This window comes from Alligator mississippiensis, chromosome 1, assembly GCF_030867095.1.
Source record: "Alligator mississippiensis isolate rAllMis1 chromosome 1, rAllMis1, whole genome shotgun sequence".
NCBI lineage: Eukaryota > Metazoa > Chordata > Crocodylia > Alligatoridae > Alligator > Alligator mississippiensis.
Genome location: NC_081824.1, coordinates 220,681,186 through 220,706,140, shown reverse-complemented (window position 1 = coordinate 220,706,140; position 24,955 = coordinate 220,681,186). Strand labels below are relative to the sequence as shown.

At 41.3% G+C, this 24,955-nt stretch overlaps 1 protein-coding gene across 2 annotated transcripts in view; it reads right to left on the bottom strand.

Annotated features, from left to right (window-relative positions):
• ESF1 (ESF1 nucleolar pre-rRNA processing protein homolog) overlaps positions 1–24,868 on the bottom strand; it is a 75,162-nt gene extending 50,294 nt beyond the window's left edge. Inside the window, exons 1-8 of one of the 2 annotated variants that reach the window (XM_014595026.3) lie at positions 24,765–24,868; positions 20,363–21,052; positions 18,625–19,001; positions 14,144–14,257; positions 10,136–10,236; positions 7,808–7,960; positions 5,411–5,525; positions 4,525–4,654 (exon numbers count right to left, since the gene is read on the bottom strand). In XM_014595026.3, the coding sequence (XP_014450512.1) occupies positions 4,525–4,654; positions 5,411–5,525; positions 7,808–7,960; positions 10,136–10,236; positions 14,144–14,257; positions 18,625–19,001; positions 20,363–21,020 (1,648 nt within the window). In that variant the 5' untranslated portion in view covers positions 21,021–21,052; positions 24,765–24,868. Of the gene's footprint in view, positions 1–4,524; positions 4,655–5,410; positions 5,526–7,807; positions 7,961–10,135; positions 10,237–14,143; positions 14,258–18,624; positions 19,002–20,362; positions 21,053–24,134; positions 24,356–24,764 lie in introns of those variants that run through there. The other variant, XM_019500777.2, reaches the window with a different exon arrangement.
• Between the last annotated feature and the right edge of the window lie 87 nt (positions 24,869–24,955).

Genomic DNA, 24,955 nt, shown 5'->3' with positions numbered 1-24,955 from the left:
CATCCTGGTGTGGGATGTTGGTGTATAGGCTGGTAACGTCCATGGTGGCTAGGAGTGTGTTGCTGGGAAGGTGGTCTATGTTTTTAAGTTTCCGTAGCAAGTCTGTGGTGTCTTGGACAAAACTTGCTCTGTGGGTGACAAGCAGTTTTAGGATGGATTCAACAAAACCTGATATTTCTTCAGTTAGGGTCCCATGGTTGGATATGATAAGTCTGCCAGGGTTCCCTTGTTTGTGGATTTTAGGGAGCATGTAAAAAGTCCCTGGGTTAGGTAGTGGGGGGATCAAGGTCTGTAGTTTTTCTTGTGATCTCGGTGGAAATGATTTGATGGTATTGTTGAGTTTTTTGGTGAAAAGGGGAGTAGGATTTTCTTGTAGTTCTTTGTAGTAGGTGGTGTCAGAGAGCTGTCTGTTGGCTTCCTTTATGTAATCCTCACGGTTTAGGATGGGTTTAATGCAAGGTATCACATCTACCCAAAGAACTTTGTCTGTAAATTCATTTGTAAATTGAACGAGGACCAAATCGTTTTAATCCTGGCAAGATATGACCAAGCAGAGATAAATTTGAATGTTCTAACTGGCCAGTTTTTCTGACCAGAAAAAAACAGGATGAGAAGATTTCCTGTGTGTTTTAATAACTCAAGTTAGACCATTCAAGTCACCTCAAGACCCATCAGTGAGCCATGGCAGAAATCAACCTTGAATTGAGGGATTGCCACTGCGGCTGAATAACTTACTGATTACATTAGATAGCATCTGACAAAGCAGGTTGCTCCCTGGAAAAGTTTGTGCCTTTCTGAAGCAGCTAGTCTCTCAGGTGTCACCCTGCCCTGACTTCTGCCTAATTATCTTAGGTTTCTTTAACACCGTGTAAATGCCCCAAACCAGTTTTAAAACCAACCAAGCATTATTTGAAAGAACTTACTCGAGTTTCATGACATTTTATATTCCTTATAGTTTACATCCTTAACATTGCCATCATAAAGTTCAAATGGAGTCAGAAGAAATTAAGTTGTTCAAGAATGTATATTAAAAGACAGTGTTGGTGCAAATACCAAGGAATTTACAGACAAAGTTCTTTGGGTAGATGTGATACCTTGCATTAGACCAACTGAGTAGCTGGAAAAAAGTTCTTGGCAAGCTTTCAGGCGCAGTCACCCATCAAAACCGTATAGCAATTACAAGATTGAAATGTATAGTTAAAAAATACAAAAATCAAATATGCATAGTTTGGTGTCTCCTAGATGTACTTTTAAGCTTACCTTCACAAACCAATTCCTACTCCCCTCGATCCCCCAATTTTTGAATACCAGAAACCATCTTAAGCACACCGACAACACCAAAATACATGCTCTTAAACTGCTACTCATCCACAGCACAACTGCCACCTACAACCCAACATCTTTTCTCCCTATAAGGAACAGAAAATCTGCACAAAACTGCACAGATGTGAACAGAACAGAACTCCTTTCCCCAAACACCAACTCCAAGTCAAAAAGCATTTTACCCCCCCTGACCTTCTCATTTATCCTCCCATTCCATGTCCAAGACGTCACATTCCAAAAGCATGCCTCATATACCTGTATTCAATTCACTATGCACATAGCTGTTCACTGCACAGGAGTGACAGTTTACAGACTGTATATCTACAGAATGCCTTACCAGTTACAGTGATTATAAGCAGAATCCTGTTAAAGGGAAGATAGACAGCTTTAGAGGTAGAATCACCCACATATTTATTTGCACACAAGTGTTTGCTCCAAATTGTCTGGTTTCCATACCTTAGTTTAAATGTTGCAGCTCAGGCCAGAGAGCTGTTTTGCAAGTTTTGGGGGTTTTTTTTAATTTTATAATGGCAAAATGTCTCCGTCCAAATAAACAGTAGGAGCTTTACTTTCAATGAATGAAACTTGCCTGGTACTCTACTTACCTAAAGAGTGCAGAGTAAGTGCATCCACAAGGAAAGAGAACAGGAACCATAGCTTTTCTTCCCAACCTGAAGGCATAGCTCGGAAGTTCCGTAGGACCTCAAGCTTCCAAACAGCCTACAGAGAGAGCTCAAACTCTACATGACCTCTGCTTACCCAGTAAAATATTATAGAGAGCTTACGAGCTCCATGTAAAAGCACCATTATTCCAGAATCCACAGAGGTTTGAACCTTAATGAATTCCCTACTTTCGCTACCTTCACCTGGCAGAGTTTTTCCTTCAGCTTCTTCTTGCCCTGTGTTAGCTTTATAAATTGTACTTTGGGCTGCACAGGCTCTACAGCTCAAACAGCTACTGCAAACGGGCAAATTTTACCAATCAATTACAGCATTAATATCTTATGCTTGACATTTTTTAAACAACAAAAAAAGGTTCAAAACCTTGAGCTACATTTCTTAAAAATGTGAAGGTGTTTCAGAAAGTAATGGCAATTCCTCAGTAAAAACACTGTGTGTACAATGCATGGGAACTAAGTAGCAGCAGAGGGAACACTGATGGCAGCACTGTTGAACACACCTACCACTTACAACTACATAGAGAAGTGATACGTCTCAGTAAGTGATCACTGCACACAAAATAGCCATTGCTTTCTAAAACACCCCCATATATTTGTCTCCTAGCTGTAGATGCCAAAGGAGTTCTAAGGTGTTCTGAAACCATGGTACTTCATTTAAGTACGCATAGCCTCAGGACTGCGTGCACTTAATCACATCTCCATATTTGATCTGAGCATATATGATTTCCCAAACTTAACATAAACAATGCTCATTAAGCAGTGGTTAACCCAACCATGCCCAGTGCTGGGGTACCAGCAATCGTGAAAGTGATTAACTCTCATTATTTTGAAGGCATCTAAAAGCTGCCATCCCTTAACCAGGTACAGCAACTATGACACAAATAAAGAGTTCAATTATGTCACAAAATAGACAACAGAACCAAAAGATTCCATGCATTTAGGTGGTTTATGCAGTTATAACCAATGTGCAACTAACTAATATCTGTTATAACATAAGCAATAGGGAAACAATTTAGACTCGTATTGTGTTACACTGCAGCAAATGATACATCTTATCAAATATATGTAAAAGTAGAGCTGACTCACCAAAAAACAGTAATGATGGGGAGTAAAGTTAATGCTTACCAATACACAAGCTAATAAAAATAAAGTTAATGAGTCCTTAATTAAGATCATTCCCAATCACACACAACTCAAGAGCAGTCTGAAGTGAAAAGCACCCAGATGTCATTCAGCACAACATTTAATTGGCATAAACAATGAGCCAACAAAATTACTATACAAACTGTACAGATCTGGGATTAGAAATCTTATGCTTTTATGTCTAACAGCACAGTGTAATACCAACTAATTTAAAAGAAGACAATTGGTACAGTATAAGACACAAACTCGTTCTAAAATTTAACTAGCTATTATGGGAGGAAACTGGTCACAAAGCGTAACCATTACAATTATACGCAAGTGTTTGATTTTTGATTAATTGTGTAAAAACTACCAAATTTACTATATACCTTGCTTTAATGAGACTCCATTTTATTCAATAACTAGGTACAGTTTTTACATTGGAGAAAGCTTTTTTTAAACTAAAAGGTAGACAGCAAGACAGGTAAAAGCCAGATTTCTCAAGTTTTATAACCTGCAATTCCAAAAGCAGTTCAACTAATTCTTGAAAAATTTTACAGGACAAGCATTATCTTTAGCTTTCAGTATAAACGTGGCAATTTTCGAAGCAAACAAGGGTTGTTGTTTTTTTAGCAAAGTGAACTGGGGATTAAAAATGGGGCTCCGTAATGGATCCTGACTGTAGCCTTAAAGATAACCTACAAGCAGCATAAACATGGGCCTGTGTGTGTGTGTGTGTGTGTGTGTGTGTGTGTGTGTGTGTGTGTGTGTGTGTGTGTGTGTGTTCTGAATATAGAAACCTTAAAAGCTCTTTTTTTTTGTTTAAACCTAAGAAATATCAAAAAAGTCAAGTTCCATCTTTCCTAATTTGCTGGAAGATCTATGGAATTCTCAGAGATACTTATTAGGCTGTAACACCAAAGCATAATTCAAGGACAAAGAAATGAGAATTTGTAAACCACAGGTGCAATTCTTCATTAGAGTGCTTAACTAGCCACTGAGGTTAACTGTTCATAACAAGAAACTCGTCAAATAGCATGCTCGCCTTCATTTTCAGCTGTTTATTTTGAATTTCCTTTGATCTAGATTTTCATAATTTCTCTAGCTTTCCAGTCAGAACGCAGTTTTTTAACGTTGAAAAAAACTGAATACCAATTGAAGGAAGGCCTATACCACAGGAAAAAAGGGCACAAAACCACTTTTACCCTTTAATTTTGAAGGGGGAATTGTAATCTCTCCACAATGAAACCTGACTACAAGAGTTACCATGAACAAAACCCTGTCTCCACTAAATCACACTAAAGAAACAAAGTTTAAACTGTTAAATGTAAAGAATATTGTATATCCTGAATTGATCTGCTTGTGGCTTCAGTGAAAACTCCATACATGTTACACATACCTTCTTGCTCTTCTTCACTAGATGAAGCCAAATAAGCTTGAAAATCCATGTCAAGAAGTTCATCCTTTTTAAATGTTCTACTTAGCGAAGTTACTCTTTCGTGATCTGTTTCATCCCATGTGACATCTACCTTTAAAAAAAAAAAAGATAACATGACACAAAAAGTTAAACCTCAACTATGGTCAACATAGAATTTCAAACTTCCTATTACAAGTTTATCAAGAGAAGTGAAACACAACCTTGATGTGTTATGCTAAATTTTCACAATAAAAGGCTACTTTTAGACAGTAGAACCAAAGGCCTCATTTTAAATTCATTTGAAAAGCAACCTTAAGGAACTGCTATGGAGTATCCTCATCATATTAAGTAGATCAGATCATCGATACCTTAACTTCAGATTTTTGAAATGTACCCTACATAGATTTCAATGTATTTTAAGTACACAGAAAGACCGAGGAGTCCACTACTGGATAAATAAAATAATTTGTGATGAAATCATGACTGAAAGCACTTAATTTTTTTAATGCCTATATGTAGATCCAATTAAAAGATTTATTAGTAAATATTCAAAATTGATCCTTTTTGCAAATAAGGTATACTTTGGACTGATAGACAATGCATTATTTATAACAAGTTGAACCTCTGTTTAAAGTGATAAACTTAGCCTTACTCACAAAGTCTACTTGTAACTCATAAAGAAAGCACTTGCACAACATAGGATTTCAGCATGTTTTTACCACATAAAAAAAAAAAAAAAAGAAATCAAACCTTTCTCCACTATCTCCAATGCCACAAATTCTTTATTTATGTATTTTATAAACCAAGCCAAACAGAACTAAACAAATTACAAAAGAATTAGAAAAAAAAAGAAACATTGTTAAGGTACCTTTGATGTTCCCATAGCAGCAGATGTGAAGTACTTTGGTTTATATGCAGCTCCATCCATTTCTAAGGCTACATCCTTTGGCTCATCATCAAATGTAACATTATCTGGAATAAATCTTAAAAGCAAAGATGTCTTGTTATTGAAACATGCTGCAGTGCTTCAAAGGAGTAAATGGCACTGAGGTTCAGCTTCTTTCTAATTAAAGCCTTACAAATTAGTACAGAAAAATTTACTAGGATAAAGAGTGGATAAGACTGTTAAGAGAGGAACATATACAACTCAGTTCTTAAATATTTCCTATATGTTAAGACACAAAATTGAGCTCTCAGTTTTGTATCCGTAAGAACTGAGCTTCATATCAACTGTTCGTACTGTACTTCCACATCCTTCCCATTGTTACCATAACCTTATGAAAACCAAAAATCAATCAATCAAAGACAATGAGTTTTTTAAAATGTAAACTACTTATTCTGAAATGTTATTAAGGACCTCACACATAACCAAGATGGGCAGAGCTTCTTTCCAAGCATCATAACTCGAATTTTGTAACTATACAATAAATCATAAAAATTACAGAGAATGCTTTCCTTTTTCTGGCCAGGAGACTGTCATATGTGTATAGAACACTGATAAACAAACTGAAGCAAACAGCTCTAAAATGTCAAGCAACAGAGGGATTAAATAACCAATACTATTGGACACACTTGTATCTTTCCTAGCATGTCAAGATTACAGCACAGAATACAAAACCTAATAAAAGGCAGAATCTCTTAACTTTGCTGCCTGATGCTCAAATGATGATTACAGAATTTGAGAGATGAATAGAAAACCCCTGTATGTCAACTAGCTTTGATTCTGTAAGCACTACTTGCTTTTTTAGGATAGATTTATTGGAAGAGTTCTGATTTTTTACAGCAACAGGATAGGAAAATATTTAAAGACCTCTAAAAATTAAGAGAAAAGCTACATAAAGCTGTGAAATACTAAGGGAGCATTAGCTTAAAACAATTTCTGGGGACACTTCCAATTTTCTATGATTTCACAAAAGTTTTAAATAAACATGACTAGAGAAAATGCAGTATCTTGACTTTGTGCATTGACAAACACTTTGTACGCAGGTAGTTTTGCTACACCTCACATTGCACAGGTCTTCCCTGTTACAACAGCAAGAATAAATATTTCATAAAACAAATTAATTGTGAGAAACTAAGAGATTTGAACTGTTTGAAACTTCCTTAACTTTTTTCTAACTAGATTTTACTTTATTGATATTCCTTGCAATGAAATCTGTACATACCTGTACATTTTTCCAAAACATCCTCAAAAAAGCCTCCCTCCCTAACATAACACATTGAATGAAAGATCAAGGATATGCTTTGTGAAACTTCAAACATTATAGGGTATGTTTAGAGCAAATATGAAGTTTTAATTAATAAGGACCAAAAGTTAGATATCTGTTATGTCTTCTAAAATTCAATACTCAGTATCTATGAAATAATACACCTTTTTTTTTCCATAGCATTCTATCTACCAAAACTGGGATCAAAGAGCTGATTTCTACTGACAATCAAAGGAGAGAGGGTTTTTTTGTGCAAAGGATTTGGAACGAAGATAAAGCAGTACACTATTTTAACTTCCTGACTTCTTAAAGCTGGAGCTGAGAATGATCAAACTTTCCAATTTCAGCCTCAGCACAATGCTGCCTTACATCCGAAAAACAATACAGCAAATGTCAGTGTCCTACTAAGTTTACCTGACTGCAAAAAAAAAGGAAGATTTGCACCTGAAGCCCTCTTTAAAATACTTTCTTTAAGGTGGGTACCTTGCAAGTTTTCCATCTAACCATAAAAATTCTTTTTGCTTCTCTTGAGAAAAGCTCAGTGTATTCATGTCTTAGTTCAAAGACTGTTACCATATTTCACAGTGTATGTCAGGTTCTGAAGCTCAATTGTTGCGTCTTAAAAATCAAACTTGACTTATACACTGTGCCACATCAAAAAACCAGGCACAGGGATGGGCTCGATGCTTGGCTGTTGCTGCCCCATCCCCTGCAAGCGGCACTGCCTGGGCTGTACTAGTGCCGCTTGCAGGGGACAGGGCTGCACCAGTCGATCACCAAGCCGAGCCCTGTCCCCATCCCCTATGAGCAATGTCGGGCACACAGGGGATGGGGCCACGCCAGCCAAGCCCGGCCCCAACATGTACACCATGCTTACGAAAATCTTTACCTTTCAAATAGGAAAACCAGGGGTTGATCTATACACCGTGTCAACCTAATCACTGTGAAATATGGTATACATCTTTGTCTCTATTTTTTGATAATGAGAACAACAGAGTACACTCCCAATACTGTTAAACCTGATTTAATTTTTCCCTGAAAGACATCATTTGCTTTACCTCAGATCTACAAAAGAACAGCTACTCTCAAATTCCAGTCCATCACAATCCTCATATATTTTATTAGCCGTCTCAGGAGAATCACATTCTACTACTGCATAGAAGTATTTCAGCCGTTTGAACTGATATTCTCTTAATTTTTCCGTGTGAATCCTGTGAAAGTAAAGACAACACATATACTCAAAACAACTTGGTTAACACAATAAAACAAAGTTATAGCTTTAAAAATACATTACATATTTAAAAAAAAGGTAAGAAAAAAAGTTTTCCATACACAGACTAAATCTTACAAAAAGATCAGATCTTTTGCTGGGCAGAGTCCTACCTACATGTATAGTACTATGTTTGGGCGTAAAGGTTTAACTTGCATTATTCTCTTTTCAGGACTGAGGCCTTAAATCAGGACACCTCCTTCAGACTGCACTTCCCTTAAGATCAATTAGTTATTATGTACAAATACTAAGCCTTTCTTTTTGTAACTTTGATGCACATTTTGACAGTACACAGCACAGAACCTTTGTTTTTGTTTTCTTAAGAAACACACTTTAGAAAAGAATGCTGTGTACTGACTCCCACCAACGTTTTGTTCAGCTTACCTATTTTGACAACAAGCATCAGGGTTAAATGCAAGTCCCATATTCCAAAAGTGGAATATTTCTGTAAGTTAGTCCATTATGATTTTACTGAATGGTAGCAATATCTCCATCTAGTGGTGAAAAATAACTGACAGGATTTCTATATTTTGTTATGATCTTTCAATCAGAATTTGAGATTTACATATGTGATTGCTTACCTATCAATACAGACACATACTCTTCCAAATATGCACAACCGTTTCATTTCTTTAGTACTACTGTTTTTAAAATATATTACAAAACCTATTTTCACTACACAAACTTTTCAGCTGCTTGCTAAGTAGCTGGGAAAAAGGACAGAGCTGATGATATGAGTTGTAGAGCATATTATGTTTGAGGCTAAATTGTCTAGACAGAGATACCAACAGAACAGTTTATTTGGTTCTTATCTTGCTATACACCTTAAAAATACACTACATATAGTATACTATACCATACAGTTGCAAAATAATGATTTAACATTCAGCAAACTAGGCTCACAAGCTAACACATGCAGGTGAAGCACTGAGCCCAAATGGAGCCCCACTACCTGAATGGATGGAACACTTCATCAAATCAGGGCCTTAAATGCTATACTGCAAAAATTTATTCACACATGTGATACGACAAAGAGCCAAGATCACTTGAAAACCACCCTTCAATAAGCTAGAGAACAGGTGCAGCAATATGGAAACTTAAACTAGGGATGCACCGATACAGATTTTGGGGCTGATACCGATAGCCGATTTTAAGGAGGCATATCAGCCAATACCAATCCGATTTCTGATACCAGCTGCATGCAGATGTAAGTCTGTTGTGGTGGACAGGGAAAAGGGAGAGAAGGGGCGCGGTAGGGCAGGTCACCACGTGAGGGAGCGAGTAGAACAAAGACTGGGGCAGACACTGTCCAGCCAGGGCGGGGCAAGGTAGGGCAGGGCAGAGGACGCTGTCCAGCCGTGGCAGGGCAAGGGAGGCAGCTCTGGCGCGCACCCTGTGAGGGCATGTGCTCTGGATCAGCACGTGGGGAGGAGGGGGGGGGGGGGGGCTGCAGCTGTAGGCTGGGGCCACAGCAAAATTTGGGGTGGCTGCAGCACCCCTCCATAATCTCTCTTACAGCGCCACCACTGCCTACCCCGAGCACAGCCCCCACACGCCAGGAAGAGCCCAGTGCAGCCCCAGCCCCAACCTTCAAGTGCAGCCCACTGTGCACCCACCCCACGCAGATACGGGACATATGCCCCCCAGCCCACATACCCTCCTGGGCTGTGTGCAGTGGTGGGGCCTACCCTCCCCGTCCCATCTACTGAGCTCAGTCTCATGCCGCACCCTGACCCAGCTGGGCAGCATCTGACCCAGCCCCTGCCCCACTCCCTCCCTCACCATGGGGGCCTTGATCTGCTCCTGCACGCCTGTTCCCTCTGCCCTCCCCATTCACCACAACAGACTTACCAGCTGCACACAGCTCTCCAAGCTGCCAGGCTGTGCTCCTCCCTGCCTATGTGCTGTGCTGTGGCTGCGTGCATGCACAGGCATTTATTGGCCAAATTATCGGTCACATCAGGCCGATTTCCAATGCAATCAATTTTCTTTATATCAATGCTGATCCAATATTGGACTGATGTATCAGTGCACCTCTATTTTAAACACACTTAGTCTGGTATTTTCACCCAAATGACACCCACTATTTTCTACCATTTGAAAATTGCATTAATACCCGTCTGTCTCTGTGGCATTTTCTGGAAGACTTAATAGTTCTACAGGTCCTTGTAATTCTTCCTTTTTCAATCTCTCCTTTCCAAACTCTGAAGGATAAATCTATAAATTCAGCAGAAGAAAGAATTATGAATCAATTGCAAAATTCAATATCCACCAAAAAAAACCCCATCTCATCAAGCAGGCACTCTATCATCTTTTTTTTTTTTAATTTACAGAAACTTATACTTTAAAGGCTCTAATCCTACAAACACCAGTGCACTTAATATTAAGCATAATACCAGTAGTCCCTATTGACTTCAGTACAGGTAGTGATGTGAATAGAAGCAAACACAGGCATAAGTGTACTTAGGATTGAAATAATTGATACTAATTTGTGATAACAGGTTTTATATTCAGCATACAAATAAAACACTCAGTTTGAAATCTAATCAACTGCAAAAAACCAAATAAGACAGTTTTCAGTTATTCTATTTATCTGAATCCAAGATGGTGTTTTCCTCATTCAACACTGGGGATAAATGCCTCATCTTGGATTTGAGGACAAGGGGCAGGCAGTGGCTGTGACTCTGACTCCAGCCCTGACCTAGTAAGTGGGAAAGCCACCACTGCTGCTGCTACCTAGCCACAGCCAGAGCCACTGTGTGATCTGTTCATGAGTAGGAGCCAGAGATGGGTCAGGAAGTATGGGAAAAAGTGACAGGGCAAGAGGGTGGTAAGAGGGATGGGTAGCAGTGAGAAAAGCCCCAGGAGGGGCAAGAGATGGGGGCTGGACCACTTGCTTCTGTTATTTGCTGCCCCCTATCCCTGCTCCTTGCTTTCCCAACCACAGCAGTTTTTAAATGAATTTAAGAATTTAAGGGAATTTCAAATGACCCTCCTATAGTTAAATTAATAATTAGAACAAATTTATAATTTTTCATGTATAGAATCTAATTATTTAGGAGGGGTCATCTGAAATTTAATGTCATCTTAGATTCAGGAAAATACAGTATTAGACTAGACCACACTTCCTTAGCTAGTCTGAATGGTTTCATATGATTAGGATTTCGTTCTGTGATCTGACCAAACTGGCTATAATCTTATACTGCCAGTGAACACTACCCAGTTGATGGATATCATAAATACAGACCTAACCACACAGCTCAGCTTATAGGACTGGAGGGGTTTTGTCTGTTTGTTTTATTTTGTTTACATTTATTTTTTTCATCCTTCTTCCTCTTTGCATACAATAGAGGAAGCCAGCTATGCTATGAAACGAAGTAGTCAAATTCACAATAAAAAATTAAAAGATATAAAATTACATTTTCTTTGTAACCTCTTATTCAAGTCAAATATAACCATGATAAAATTATTTTTAATCTTTCAATAAATAGTAATTTAAAATTATTATTGAGATAATGCTGAAATGAATACCCAATTATTTTTTATGTAGTATATACAATTAAACTAGATAGAATGGTTTCCCACCAAAAATTATTTGGGAGGGAAAGACTAAAACTCCAAGCAAAGATTGCAAGCATTCAACTCTGCCATCATGCACTGTCCCGAAAACCATGCGAAAATGAAAAACAAGAGATACTCAGACTACTTCATCCTCCATGCTCTAACCAAATATCCATCATATATACTGCTACTCGCATGTCCAAGAAAATACTTCCCCTTAGGAACCAATTTTCTCCAGGCACTCATTGATTTAATGTTGAAAACACTCAGAGATGCTAATGTTCTCAGTCATTTCCAAGTTACACTCCTAAAACACTGTAGCTACCTCGCTGATATATTTTTATTCATCTGTTTTTAGGCACGAGGTAAAAGATGTCATTGTTTTGAAAAAAGTCTTTTTGGGGGCAGACTAGTCATATAAATAAATGTGTATGATAAAAATGGAATACATTTTACCCTAACTGAAAGCTAGGAACACAGAATATCGCAATCTTCAACTGGTGATTATCAGAACAGAGTTACTGGACTGGTTATATTTTATTTCATTTACAAGAAGTCTTTAAAACGGAACTAGAAATTGCATGTTCAATAGTGGATGAATATTTTCTGATAAACTATATTCCTTATTTATGTATAATATGAATTTATGAGATGCTGCAAGTTTTTATAAAAGTATTAATCTAGTGAATATATCGTTTCTATCTAATACCTAAAACATTTCTTAAAAAGAACATTAAGGCTGTGTCTACACAAGCGGGGAATCCACTTGCAGCAGCACAAATTGCCTCAGTGCATGCCCCTGCACATGCAGCTGACTGCAGTACAAATTGTCCCACAATGGGCAAACTGCCATTGCCCAGCTCATCCCGGCTCTCCAGGCAGGGAAAGCTGGAGACAGGGTCCAGCACCTGTGCTGGTTCCAGCAGTCTTACCTGGTGTTGTAGGGCCTTTGAACACGCCACAAAATTGGTTTTTAAAGCAGCTTAAATGCCCTTCTTCACTGCTTTAATGGTGTTGCTGTTTGCACATTTGGCAGCTTCAAAGGTTTGGTTTCTAGCAAGATAAAACACCTCTGAGGGGTTTTAGTTTGCTACCGAACAAAGTGCAACAGTGCATGGGGTACTGAAAGCCATTGTGCTTGGGGCTTGGTGAGCCCCACACAGTTCAGGGGCTGTGGGACCCAGCAGCAACCCATGCAGGCAGGCTTTACTGAAGGAAAAAAGCAGCAAGCCTGATTTTTTTTTTTCCTCCCTGGAGCCTGCCAGCCTGAGCTGTGCAGCAGCCTGGTGCTTCCTTCCACAGCTGCAGCACCCCCCGGGACCACCTGGGTTGGGTGCTAGTGGACGGGTGCCACCTGGGGGGCCCCCGCACAGCTCAGGGACCGCTTGGCTTGCTGGCAGCCCCCCCCCCCCCCCCCCCCCCGTCGAAGAGGCAGGTAAGGATCAAGCCCCGCACCCGTGTACATGCCAGAGGGGTTTAGTTAGGTTTAATTCTCTCTAAATAGAAGTGGTGTTTTTAAAAAACCCACTCTTTCAATTTAGGGAGAACTAACCCAAATTAAACCCCTGTGGCATGTACAAGCAGCCCTAGAGGAATGCTGGAGCAGCAGGGGCAGCACAGAGGCCTAGCTGGCAGCCAGAACATTGCTCTGGACAACCTAGGTTCTGGTTGTGCCGGTGCAAGCTTGTTTTGTGTGTGTTGCACTGCTTTTTACTCCAGCACTTTTTTTTTTTTTTGCTACCATGAAATCCTGGTAGCAAATTTTGCTGGCATTGTTTAAATGTTCACCGTGTGTGATTTGTGAAGCCACAAAGAGGTTTGTGGTGCCACAAACTGCACGCTCTTGCTCATCTGGATGCAGCCTAAGGTTGCAAAGCCACATGTTTACAAAATGCCAAAATGTAGTTTGACTGTGCAACTGCAATTTGGCCTCCTGTGCATGTAAGTTATGATAAAATCTTTAACTATGCTGTCATAAGCAAAAGTTCCCCACTGTACCTCATCCCCCCAAGGACCTTCTACTTAATTGATTTTAATGTGGACAAAGCAAGCAATAATGTCCCCTAACACCATTCTGGGAAATAACTAAACTCTGAAATTAAAAAAAAAAAAAAAAGTCAACCAGAGGAACTGAAAAATTCTCCCTGAACAAACTGTTTGGCAAATTTACATGCAACTGAGTATAGGGTACTAGTATAGGATGTGCTTGACAGCTGTAACAACAGTGCTACAAATCCCAGCAGAACAGATGAGAGAAAATTACAGTGCTTGTGTACATGAACTGCTCCTCATCAGATAATGGAGGTTTGTCCACTCTAAGGGGAAAGGAGTAAGCCCTTAGTGTTATGCTTTAAAAGTATCTTTTGCCTATTATCTCGTGGAAGGACGTGTAGAACTAATGCTCAAACTGAAATAAGTTCTAGTACAAACCAACTGAAGAGCAGAGGGAAGGACAGGGGAGCTAGCCAGAAAAATGTTTTCTATTGAAAACAAATGAAAAAAGCAACTTTTGAAACATCAAAATACATTTTTGTTTGTATTCCCATTAGAAATCAATCCTTACCTTTACAGAAAATATAACAGCTCCTTTAGGTGTGAAGGAATTAAACAGAGCTAGTAGGTCTTTAGCCTTTATCCTATCCCAGTCCATGTTGCAAACTGCTAATCTACTGGTAATCTACATTGAGAAATAAAGCAAAATATATTAATTGCAACTGGATGTTGGCAGTTAGTACAAACACTCAATTGCACAGTGATCATTCTTTGGCAACACTGAAGTGAATGACAAAGCAAAGGGAAGACCTACAAATACAACCTCCCACAGGCTCTACTATTTGTGATACAAGCAATATATCATAGTTGACATTCATCTTTCACTTTCATAAAAATTCACCCAGCTTTATAAGCCATTTTATTTTATATTTCAACAAAATAGGGCTATGATGAAATATGCTTTTATTACCTTGTTTGTACTATTCTCTAACCTCTGTTATAGATTTCATTTCCTAATGTGCAATTTTACATTTCAGTTAAACTTTCTAAAATAACTTAAAAAAAATATTTTTCTAAATTTCATTGACTTGCAACTGCAAATTTTGATGGGATAGCCAGGTTACAATATTTCAGATTTCTTGCGCTAAAGAAGTTCAACATTTAAAAATAGGTTCTACCAATAGACGTCCTTGGCCGATACCAATAGCCAGTGATTAACCAACTATATTGGTCACTGCCAATCCCATAACCAATACTCAGTAATAATGCAAGGCATTTTAAACTACTGACATAAATACACCCTTTTTTTGGTGTGCTCCAGCAGCCTCCTGTGTCTCATGTATCAGGGTTCCTGCGCTTAAAATTGGTGGCGGGGGCGCTTGAACTAAAGCTTGTTCTACGAACTTTAGTTCAAGCACCCCCACTGCCATTTTTAAGCATGGGGACAGTGACATGTAAGACGCTGCAGCACTTTAAATAGAGTGGCTGTTGGAGCCACTCTAAATCAAGTGTGGCCCCTCCCACCTCTGGAACATGTAAAAGTGCCCAGGGCCCACGCCAGTTGCAGCAGGTGGAGCTGGCCTAGCAATGCCTGCAACTGGCTGTGCGGAGCCCTTCAGCTCCTGCTCTTCTGCATGATGTCCCTGAACTCCAGCTTGCAGGCAGGGCCTGAGCCTGCCCAGCAGGGTGGAGGCAGAAGGTATGACCCTTCTTCACTGACCAGGGCTGTGTGGTCTCTGGTCAAGGCTCCCCACTCTCCTCCCTCTGCCCGGCGAAGGGTCACAGGACCATTCCAGGCCTGGAGAAGCCAGGCCATTACTCCCTAGCAGCCAGGTCCCAGACTCCAGTGGGGGGAAAGGCGTCTTTCTCCTCCTGGTACTGCTGTTGCCAGGGGCATGGCAAACCCCTCTGCTTGACAGGGGAGGCTGAATGGACCTGGCCCTGGAAAGGGCAGGAACTACGTGGGCTGAGAGGCTAGGGGAGGACCCTGCTGCACACAGCAGGGGGAAGCAGATGCCCCAGCCCCTGCCAGGCTCTGCCCCCATCCCCTGGGACATGGGCCCCCAAGCACTGAGGGCTGAGTCATGCCAAGACAGGCAGCTCCACGTGCCCCAGTCATGTCTCTGCAGCACTTGCCACCTCCTATAACGCCCACCCTGGCCCCAGCCAACAGTCCACACTGTGCCAGCATCCAGGACACTACCAGCTGCTGTGCTCTGCTCCAGCCTAGTCTTGCCCTGCAGGTGAAGGGATTGGGTGGGGATGGAGAATGGCTCAGGCCCCTGCACCTGGATTGGGCCCTCCACACTCATGGTCACCATGGCTTGTGGGAGTGAACCCAGGTCCTGCCAGCTAGGGAGAACCCAGGTGTCCAGGGCGCCGGCCAGAAAGTATAATTACTAGTAAACATTGGTTACAATGGCCAAAAAAGCCAATAATGTTATTTCCATTTTATCAGTGTCTATCAAAAATCTAACTGATATAGTGATGTACCTCCCTTTAAAAGGCAGTGTCAACTACAATTGTGGCCTCATAGCAAATATGGTTTGCATATAAAAAAAAAAAAAAATGTTTATGCCCTCTCTGAAAAGATGTTCATGAAGCCCTAAACTTACATTTAAAATTCTCTTTTAAGCTGAAAAATTTCTTAGTGGATAAAAAAAATCTTAGCAGAAGAGAAGAAACCTGATTTTCTACTATTAGGAAATTAAAACAGCTGTTTTAACAATTCAAAGATATATGAAAACCAGGAACATGTAAGTAAACCTAACTGACCTAAAAAGTTTTAAAATAATAATAAAAAAAATATCAAATTTTATATCATGATTTTTATCTACATTATACATGGTAGATGCAGTGTCAAAGCAGGCAAACAGAAGACAGGCCACATCAAAAGTAGTCTACATGAAGTGCAACTGTGGAAAGAAACAAGCCGTTCCAATGGATGGCTCAGCAAACACATTGGTTCTCTACATAGTAGCAGTCAAAGCAAATGAATTATTTATTTATTATCTAAATCAACAGAGCTGATGCAGTAGGGTTCATCTGATGCCAATTGCTATGATAAAGGATGGCAATATGAAGAATGGCTGCATGGTAGGAAACATGGCCATGACTCAGACTTAAAAAAAAAAAAAGAGACACACAGAAGGTTACCGGTAACACTGCAATTGCACATCCATAATCTGTTTTTGAATGCAAGATTTATTTTAGAACGTGCCAGAACATAGACTATTTTTGCTTGCAATGCCCTCTCCCGGTCACTTTAATTGAAAATAAATGAAGGGTTAGTATGAGATCCCAAGAGAACTCTAAAATCAGTCACATAAGAAGTCTCTTTGGTCTGAGCTGTACTAACTCTGCAAGCAGTATATATAAAATTATTCTGGAAGTTGAGCTGTTTTACTCAGAGGCCAATTTTAAAATAATGAAAATCTATGATAACCAAGAACAGTGAAAATAATCACCCTTAAAATCATTTCTGAAAAGTTCCAATCTTACCTGATATCAATTACTAATGGTGTGGCTAGGATAACATGAAAGAAAATTAAACAAATAATTATCACAGAATCATAGGAAAATAGGGCTGGAAGGGACCTCTACACATTATCTAGTCCAATCTCCTGCTCAAGGCTGAATCACTACTGACTGTTTAGTCAGATTTCATCAGTCAAGTGTTTGTCTAATTACATTAGCCAGGGGAGCACCGATAAAGATTTCTGGGGCTGATACCGATAGCCAATTTTTAAGGAGGCATATCAGCTGTTACTGATCCAATTTCCAATACACAGTTCTTCAGCTTGAAGAGCTGCATCCAGCTGGTAAGTCTGGTATGGTAGAAGGTGTGTGTGTGGGGGGAGGTCCCAAGACATGCAGATCAAGGCCCCTGCAGCATGAACAATGCATGCCTCCTGAGGCTGGGGCAGGGGGGCGGCGGCGCATGGCAATCACACGCAGGCAGCAGCAGCGGTGTCAGCGGCAAGCAGGGACCACCTGCCACCACAGGTGGCAGCAGTGAGCAAGGACTGCCCGCCACTGCATCAGCAATGGGGGGAGCGGCGACCACCTGCAGAAGCTGGAGGCAGCCAATCTCAGGGGGCACTCGTCCCCCTGTGCCCCCCACCTATGCCCTGCAGTGAGGGAGGGAATGGGGCTGGCACTGACCAGCCAGGGCAGGGCAGGATGCAGGACAGAGCTGCAAGCAGCTCACTCTGGGAGCGGGGCATGTGACCCCCAGATCTGCACAGTGGGCTGGGACGCAGGACAGAGGCACAGCTCATCAGAGGTGCACAGGAAGGGGAAGGGGGGTGGTTCCTGCCACTGTTCCCATCACTTGTCTGGGTGGGCATGGGTGAGGGGGGAAGGCCCTGGATCTGCCCAGCTAAGAAGAGCTCAACCTGCCCTGCCTTGCACAGATCCAGGGGCACATTTCCCCTTCCCCACCCCCCCCAATGCCTTCCTGGACAAGTGGTGGAAGCTATGGTGGGAGTCACCAGATGAGCACCAGACAAGCTGCATGCAGTGGCAGGAGCAATGGTGTCCCCCCACCCACATCCTGCACCCACTCCAGCTGGGTAGCCCCTGCCCTAGCCCCACACCCTCCCTCACCACAGGGACCTTGATCTGCCCCCGCCCGACTTACCAGCTGCATGCAGTTCTCCAAGCTGCCAGGCTCTGCTCCTCGTTACCCAAGTACTGCGCTGCAGCTGCGCACACCATGCATTTATCAGATAAATTATCAGCCACATTGGGCTGTATTTCCAATACAGAAAATTGTCTTTGCATCAGACCAATGCATCAGTTCACCTCTAACATTAGCCTTTACTTATTTGTTTGCTCATTTGGTCAATAACTGCATAATCACTGCATTTTGTTTAATGAGAAGGAAAGAAAGCATTAGGACAATTTTATTCAAGATCCTTTTTTAGAGATCGTTTCACGGATTTACTAATAAAGAGAAGGGCTGCTATGAAACAAAAAGCTGTTCTGTAAGTCTCTGGCACAGAGTTCCTTTGTACGACCCTGCTATTAACGTTTATTCCAAAATGTTACCTCATTTCCACGAGGAGCATCCTTATCCAACTCCCGCCAGGCATGCTCAAGCTCTGGTTCCTTTGGCAAAAACTCCGTTAAGTCATCCTCGTCTTCATCATCAGAACTAGTCTCAACATTTCCTTTCCCTCTAGCCAGATCAGGCCCACCGTCACTTTCATCATCTTCTTCCGAATCACTGTAATCTTCCTCTCCTGCTTCTCCCTCATCTTCCACCTCCTCCACTTCCCCCATTTCATCATCTTCCAACTCTTCCTCCTCCTCTCCCATCTCCTCTACATCTTCTGACTCCTCTTCCTCTCCTATTTCAACATCTTCAGAATCTGTGAAACTGAAACTTCCTTCACTTTTAAGAACTTCATTTTCTTTTCTTTGCACTGTTTATTTCATAAGCAAAAAAAACACACCAGGTTTAAATTTTCTATAAAATGCATATATGCAACTACACACACAGCTTTACACATTGAATTACTTGTTCTCTGTTCCATGAACTTTACAGTCTACCTTGCATAGACACATGACCCAATAGAAGAATATATTGGGCAAAAGAGCAAAAAGAATACCAAACAGTAATGCCATTATAGGGGGGAATGACAGATTTCAATACTCTAATCAATTAAATTTGACTAAAGATATTATACTGTAAAGGAACAAGAGAGTTACACTGAAATGGATTGTAGAACATTGTACTAAAATAGCAAGAGATATATTGCTATCTGTCCATAACCATAAAAGAAATACCTGGGCTGTTTTAAAGTCCCATTGCTTCAAATTAGCTCAAACAATGAGCACGCATCTCTCCTTCTGAAGAACTGCTCCAATTTTATCTTGCATTATTAAGAAGCATTATTAGTGTTAAGACTTTGTCCCCCTAACTTAACCCATTCGTTTCCCCTTCTGCCCGATGCAATCGCTCCATGCATCATATCATATACACACATATAACAAAGTTTCTTGCAACAGAAATCCAGTTATTGTCTACATAAATATAATTCTCTGTATAATACCTAGGCTGTGCTACCTTGTCAGAGTCTGCAGTAATAATAAGCTTTCAGTCCAGAAGGCTTTTTCCCCCAACGTTCTAGAAATAGAACACATTTTTCTTATCTAAGACAGATCTCCAACTTACCTCAGAGGGCAAACTTAAATCATTTTGAACATGTATTTTATGAGTCTCAATAGCAAGACATTTTTAAATAAGAAAAAATAATTCAAATATAGGACAGAAAATATACTGTAAAGGTCAAGTCCTGAAATAACATTACAACAATCTTTATAGTGCTGGTAATGAAAAACCAGTCTAGGAAAAAAAATCTAGTTCACTGCCCTTTATGATAATAATTATGCTTTCCCTCTTATGCAATTTTAATCCTTTTTAATCCAATGAAATACCATTCTATATTAGCTTTCTTTTAAAACAGCATTCTTCTCACAAAGCTTAATCTTCCAAACATGGACACCTAGGATTAAGTGTGTTGAAGTGTTTGCAGAATCAGGCCTCACACTTCTTCCCAATTTCTTTGGAAAATGTAAGGACATACACTTCATTGCCATACTCTTTCAAATGTTTTAACCTATGTGAAACACTGGTATTATTGGCCTCATTTAAAATTCATGTCTTTCACAAGATGAAACTGCACCCAAATCTTATTAAGGAATGTAAAAATCTGTCACTTATTTAGATGATCATTCTTACAGCGTTTTATTTAGCAGTGCATCTCCCTTTAATCTCACTAACCTGATCCAGTATTTTTTCCCTCTGTGGAACATGTTGCCTTGGGAACCATCATTGATTGAGCACTTTTTGCTTTTGAAGTCTTTGTTTTGCTTTGAGATGAAATATCTTTTTGTTTATTCACTGCTTGCAATACAGGTTCTCTACTATCCTGCATAGGATCAGTTACTACGCTGATTTTCTTACAGTCTTTTTTTAACGTGGATGTACGTAAGCTTATGATTCTTTTCTGTGCTTTATTCTGTATGTCACCGAATTCTGACACAGCTTGACACCTTTGGTCTGTTTCTTGTTTAAATCTTTTTCTTTCTTCCTTTGGAACATTGTTGACAAGCAACTTCCCAGAGTCCTTATTTCCTTTAGATTTTGACTTTTTCTTCATTTCCTTTACAGAAACGACTTTATTGTCAGACTCTGATAGCTCAGAATCAGAATCTGAAAGTTCATAAAAGCGTTTGAGATCCTCTGTAGAGCTGTGATTAACAGGGCGGCCTCTTTTATCAACAGTGTATTTTAACTTGAATTTTTTGTCATGAAACATAGCCCGGAATCGTTTGTCAATCTTGATTTTACGCTCTTTATCTGGCATTTCCCAAAATCTAGGGTCCTTCGTGATGTGGCTAAAGCGCTCATCCCTCATGAGTTCTTGCTTGGATGCCATTTTTAGTGCTCTTGAATCAAAGCTTGAGCCACCTAGAACATAAAAAAACAGATTTAAGTGTGACCTTTTTGTTAATAAAGTGATGAATATAAATGTTAAAAATGCATATCCCATAAAGATAAATTATACAGAAGTTAACAGAAAGGAAACAGCGTGCAGCATTTTCTCACTAATATTTTTTCAGTTGGCAGAAAGGAAAGGGAAGCTAAAAAGGAAACCTACTTCCTAAGACCACAACTTGAATTCCAAACAATAAGGAAAAACGAGTAAGAAAAAAGTTACTAAAAAAAAACCCCCCCCCACAAAAAACCTGCCACCATGATTTTGGGGTGAGCGGAGGTGAAAATGCCCTCTCAGTCTCACCATGGCCTATCCTACTCTTCGTTATTTGGGACACTAGCTGGACCAGGGAGCCTGGGATCAGTGGGGTTTGATACCGGACTAGATATCAAATTGAGATATTGTTAAATTACAAGTTTCTAATTTCTCCTGGCATTACTTTCCTTTTTTTCCTGAAAACCCAAACACTGATGCTGGTAAATAGTGCACACTTCTTTTCTTCTTTTGCTGTTTAGCTTTGAGTTTATAACTTTTAAAGGCAAAAGTGAGGGGGGTTAGTACTTTCATAAAGATAAGGAGGATAAAGGAAGTGCTCATCAGCACATTTTAAGAAAATGTGTACTGTGAGATTCATGAAGTGAACAAATACCATCCTGATCTATAGGCTTCTCCAAGGAATTTCACACAGCGAGGGTAGGTCCTTCCCCAATGTAATTATACCCAACTTTGGGTCTTATTCAAGTTTTAAAATTACTCAAGGCATTCTTATTTGAACATGACTTTTAGCAAGCAGTGTCAAGTTTTGGGGTGTCATTTAGGGAGCTGTTGTATCATGTACTACCATATTAATCTAAATCTGAGATGAGGCTATTTCCCCCAGTCAGTATCAGTGGGAAACAATGCAAGTCTTGAATTCAAAGTATCAGCCCAGGGCAGGTAGTAGTTCAGCTCTAGCTTTGGCTTGAGGCCGAAGATAGAACTGAGCCGCTTCCTGACCCAGGTCAGGGTGGCTCATGCAGTGGGGGCAGGGGGCTCGCAAAGGGGAAAGCACAGGGGAGACCATGCATCCTCCCCGGCTCACTTGCTGTCACCTGTGACTCCAGTCCTGATCCAGCACTCCTGTCTTGCTCCCCTGGACTGGAGCCAGTGCCGACTGCCCCAGAGCCAGAGAAATGCAAAAGGTAAGCAGCAGTGGGTGTAAGCAGCAAGGGAAGCAGTCACTGGGGGTGAAGGGGCAGGAGGAGGAGGAAGGGGCAGAGGTGCAGCTCCTCACCTTAGCTTTCCCTGTCATAGCTGTGTGGAGAATGGACTTCAGATGACCTTCTAATAATTAGATTCTATAATTTTCCAGATATAGAAACTAATTATTGGGGCAGGGGGTCATCTTAAATTGAAAGTCATCTTGCATTTGGGTACATATAACATTCTATTTTAATATTTTGGAGGGGTTTTGTGCCTTAACTAATTTTTATTGCAAGCTGCCCTGAGCCTTTTGATTGGGTGGGGTGGGGGGGCAGAAGGCCTGCACAGCAACCAAACAAACAGGTAAGCACTAAGCTGTGGACTTACACAAGAAACCAACTGACTCCTGGAAGGAAGGGCAGGGGGATGTACTTGAAGCCTGACAGCACTTGAGGTCAACACATGCAACAGTCCTCCCAGTACAATACACCTGGCAACAGTACAAAACTAAAAGCAAGTGAGCAGCTGTGGTTTTCAGCAAAAACAGTATGACTATGTGCAGTACCAGAGTCAAGAAGTTATTATTATTATTTAATAATATTAACTAGTAATCATATTACCAGTATATTAAGGCTGTGCAAAGCTTCAGTCCCCGATTCGATTCTACAGAGATTCGGCCCAGTTCGGTGGCCGAACCAAACCAGAGGACCCTTTAATCTCTCTGAATTGAATCGGAACTCTCCGAATCGATTTGGAAAGATTCAGACATAGACACAGCTTTAAATGTTTTTTCTACATACCTCTAGGTAGCAGGCAGCTTGTGAATGCTGTGATACTGGGGCACATGGAGCGTCCCACAGGAGCATGCAGGGCTCCCCAGTGCACTCAGTAGCAGACCCAGCAGTGGACCAGAAGCAGTTCTGGTCCACTTTCGGGTCTGCCAGGAAGCATGCCCCCCCACACCTCCCTGGCTCAGCGACTGGTGCCTCCTGGGTGGGGGGGGGGGCACCTGGGGCCCCCCGCAGCCAATCACCGAGCCAGGCAGTGCAGGGGAGCCCCCTAGTGTGCTGCCCAGCAGACAGATTCACTGCTGAGCACATGGAAGGGCCCCCTACGCTCCTGTGGGATGCTCCATCCACCCCAGCATTGCAGCATTCACGAGCCATGCTGGTACCTCGAGGTACCTAGAAAAAACATTTAAAGCTGTGTCTATGTCTGATTGCTGATTCTCCAAATCAGTATCAAATCTTCAGATTAGGATTTGGCCGAATTGAATCAGGGACAGTGATCCGAATCAAATCACTGTCTCCGATTTGGGCCAAAGCCAGATCGAATAGGGCCCTCTTCACACACTCCTACAGCATATTATCAACAGTTATTACTGTTACTGATGCGAATAGTAATGATAATAATATAGCTTTTTTAGAGACCAGAAATCTGTCAGTTAAAAAGAAACACGACTAATGGCCACATGACAAACGACTGTGGTAAAAATATAGCATAATCTATATTTTCCTGCTTTTATAATTGCTTCTGCATATTATCACAATTGCTTTTGCTAAGGCATATATGCTAATGATAGATTTACAAGTAGCACAAAAACTTCTGCAGACAGAGCCAGGAACAGATGCAACAAATAACTCCTTATGAGAGATAAAAGAAGAGAGGCAGGGAATATGTTGAGGTGGAGAGACCAGACCCTGACCGAAGGATGACCGCGAGAGGCTTAAGAACTGCCCCGGGAGAGGATTTAAGATGTAAATGAGACATGTATGTAAACTGTCATAGAACACGTAACTGCTAGACATACGATGCAAGACGTAATGCTAAGCCTGCCAATAATTGCACAATACGTTTAAATCTATTGTTTACCTTGGCTATAAAAAGAAGTTTCAGACCCAGTTTGTCGTCAACCCTGATAAATCTGAAATTGGACCTAGCCTGTGTGTGACTCTCTCCTGGGGTGAATTGGACAAGCCTCCAGGGGCACGAAACTAGCTGTTTGTGCAACACGACTAACCTTCAAGCCAAATACATAAGTATCTACACGTGTGTATACAGGCAGGTACCTGTACACATCTCTCTATGCAGGCATCGAAATGCACCCGCGCCCACACACGTACACGTACCTGCGTTTACAAGTGTTTCAATACTGAAAAGCTATACACGTGAGTGCATTTGCTAGTGCGGGAGTACGTACACACACACACACACACACACACACACACACACACACACACACACACACACACACACACGCGCCCATTTAATACGCTTGCAGCAGCACGTTACATACACACGAGTTCAACTCCAGTGGTAACTCCACCCCCCGCCCCGCTCTCCAGGCCTGGGGAAGCTCCAGCCACCAGCAGGGACACCGCCCGCCAGAAGGCAAAGGGCGAGTACCCTCCACCCGCGCCACCAGCACAGCTGCAGGCCCCGAGGAGCACGGGGGGGGGGGGGGTCGAGGGGTGCGCGTGCCTCCCTCCCCGAACCGCTCACCTACAGCTCCTGCGTCACGCGGACACTACTCCCAACTTCCGGCGCACTAAGGCGGGCTGAGTAGGACAAAACAAATCGCGCTCGATTTTTTTTTTTTTTTTTTTTTTCCTTCTCCCTAACGCATGCGCACAACGCGCAGCGCGGCGCCCTCTGCCTGCCTTCCTCCGGAAGCCAGGGGGGTGGCTTCGGCG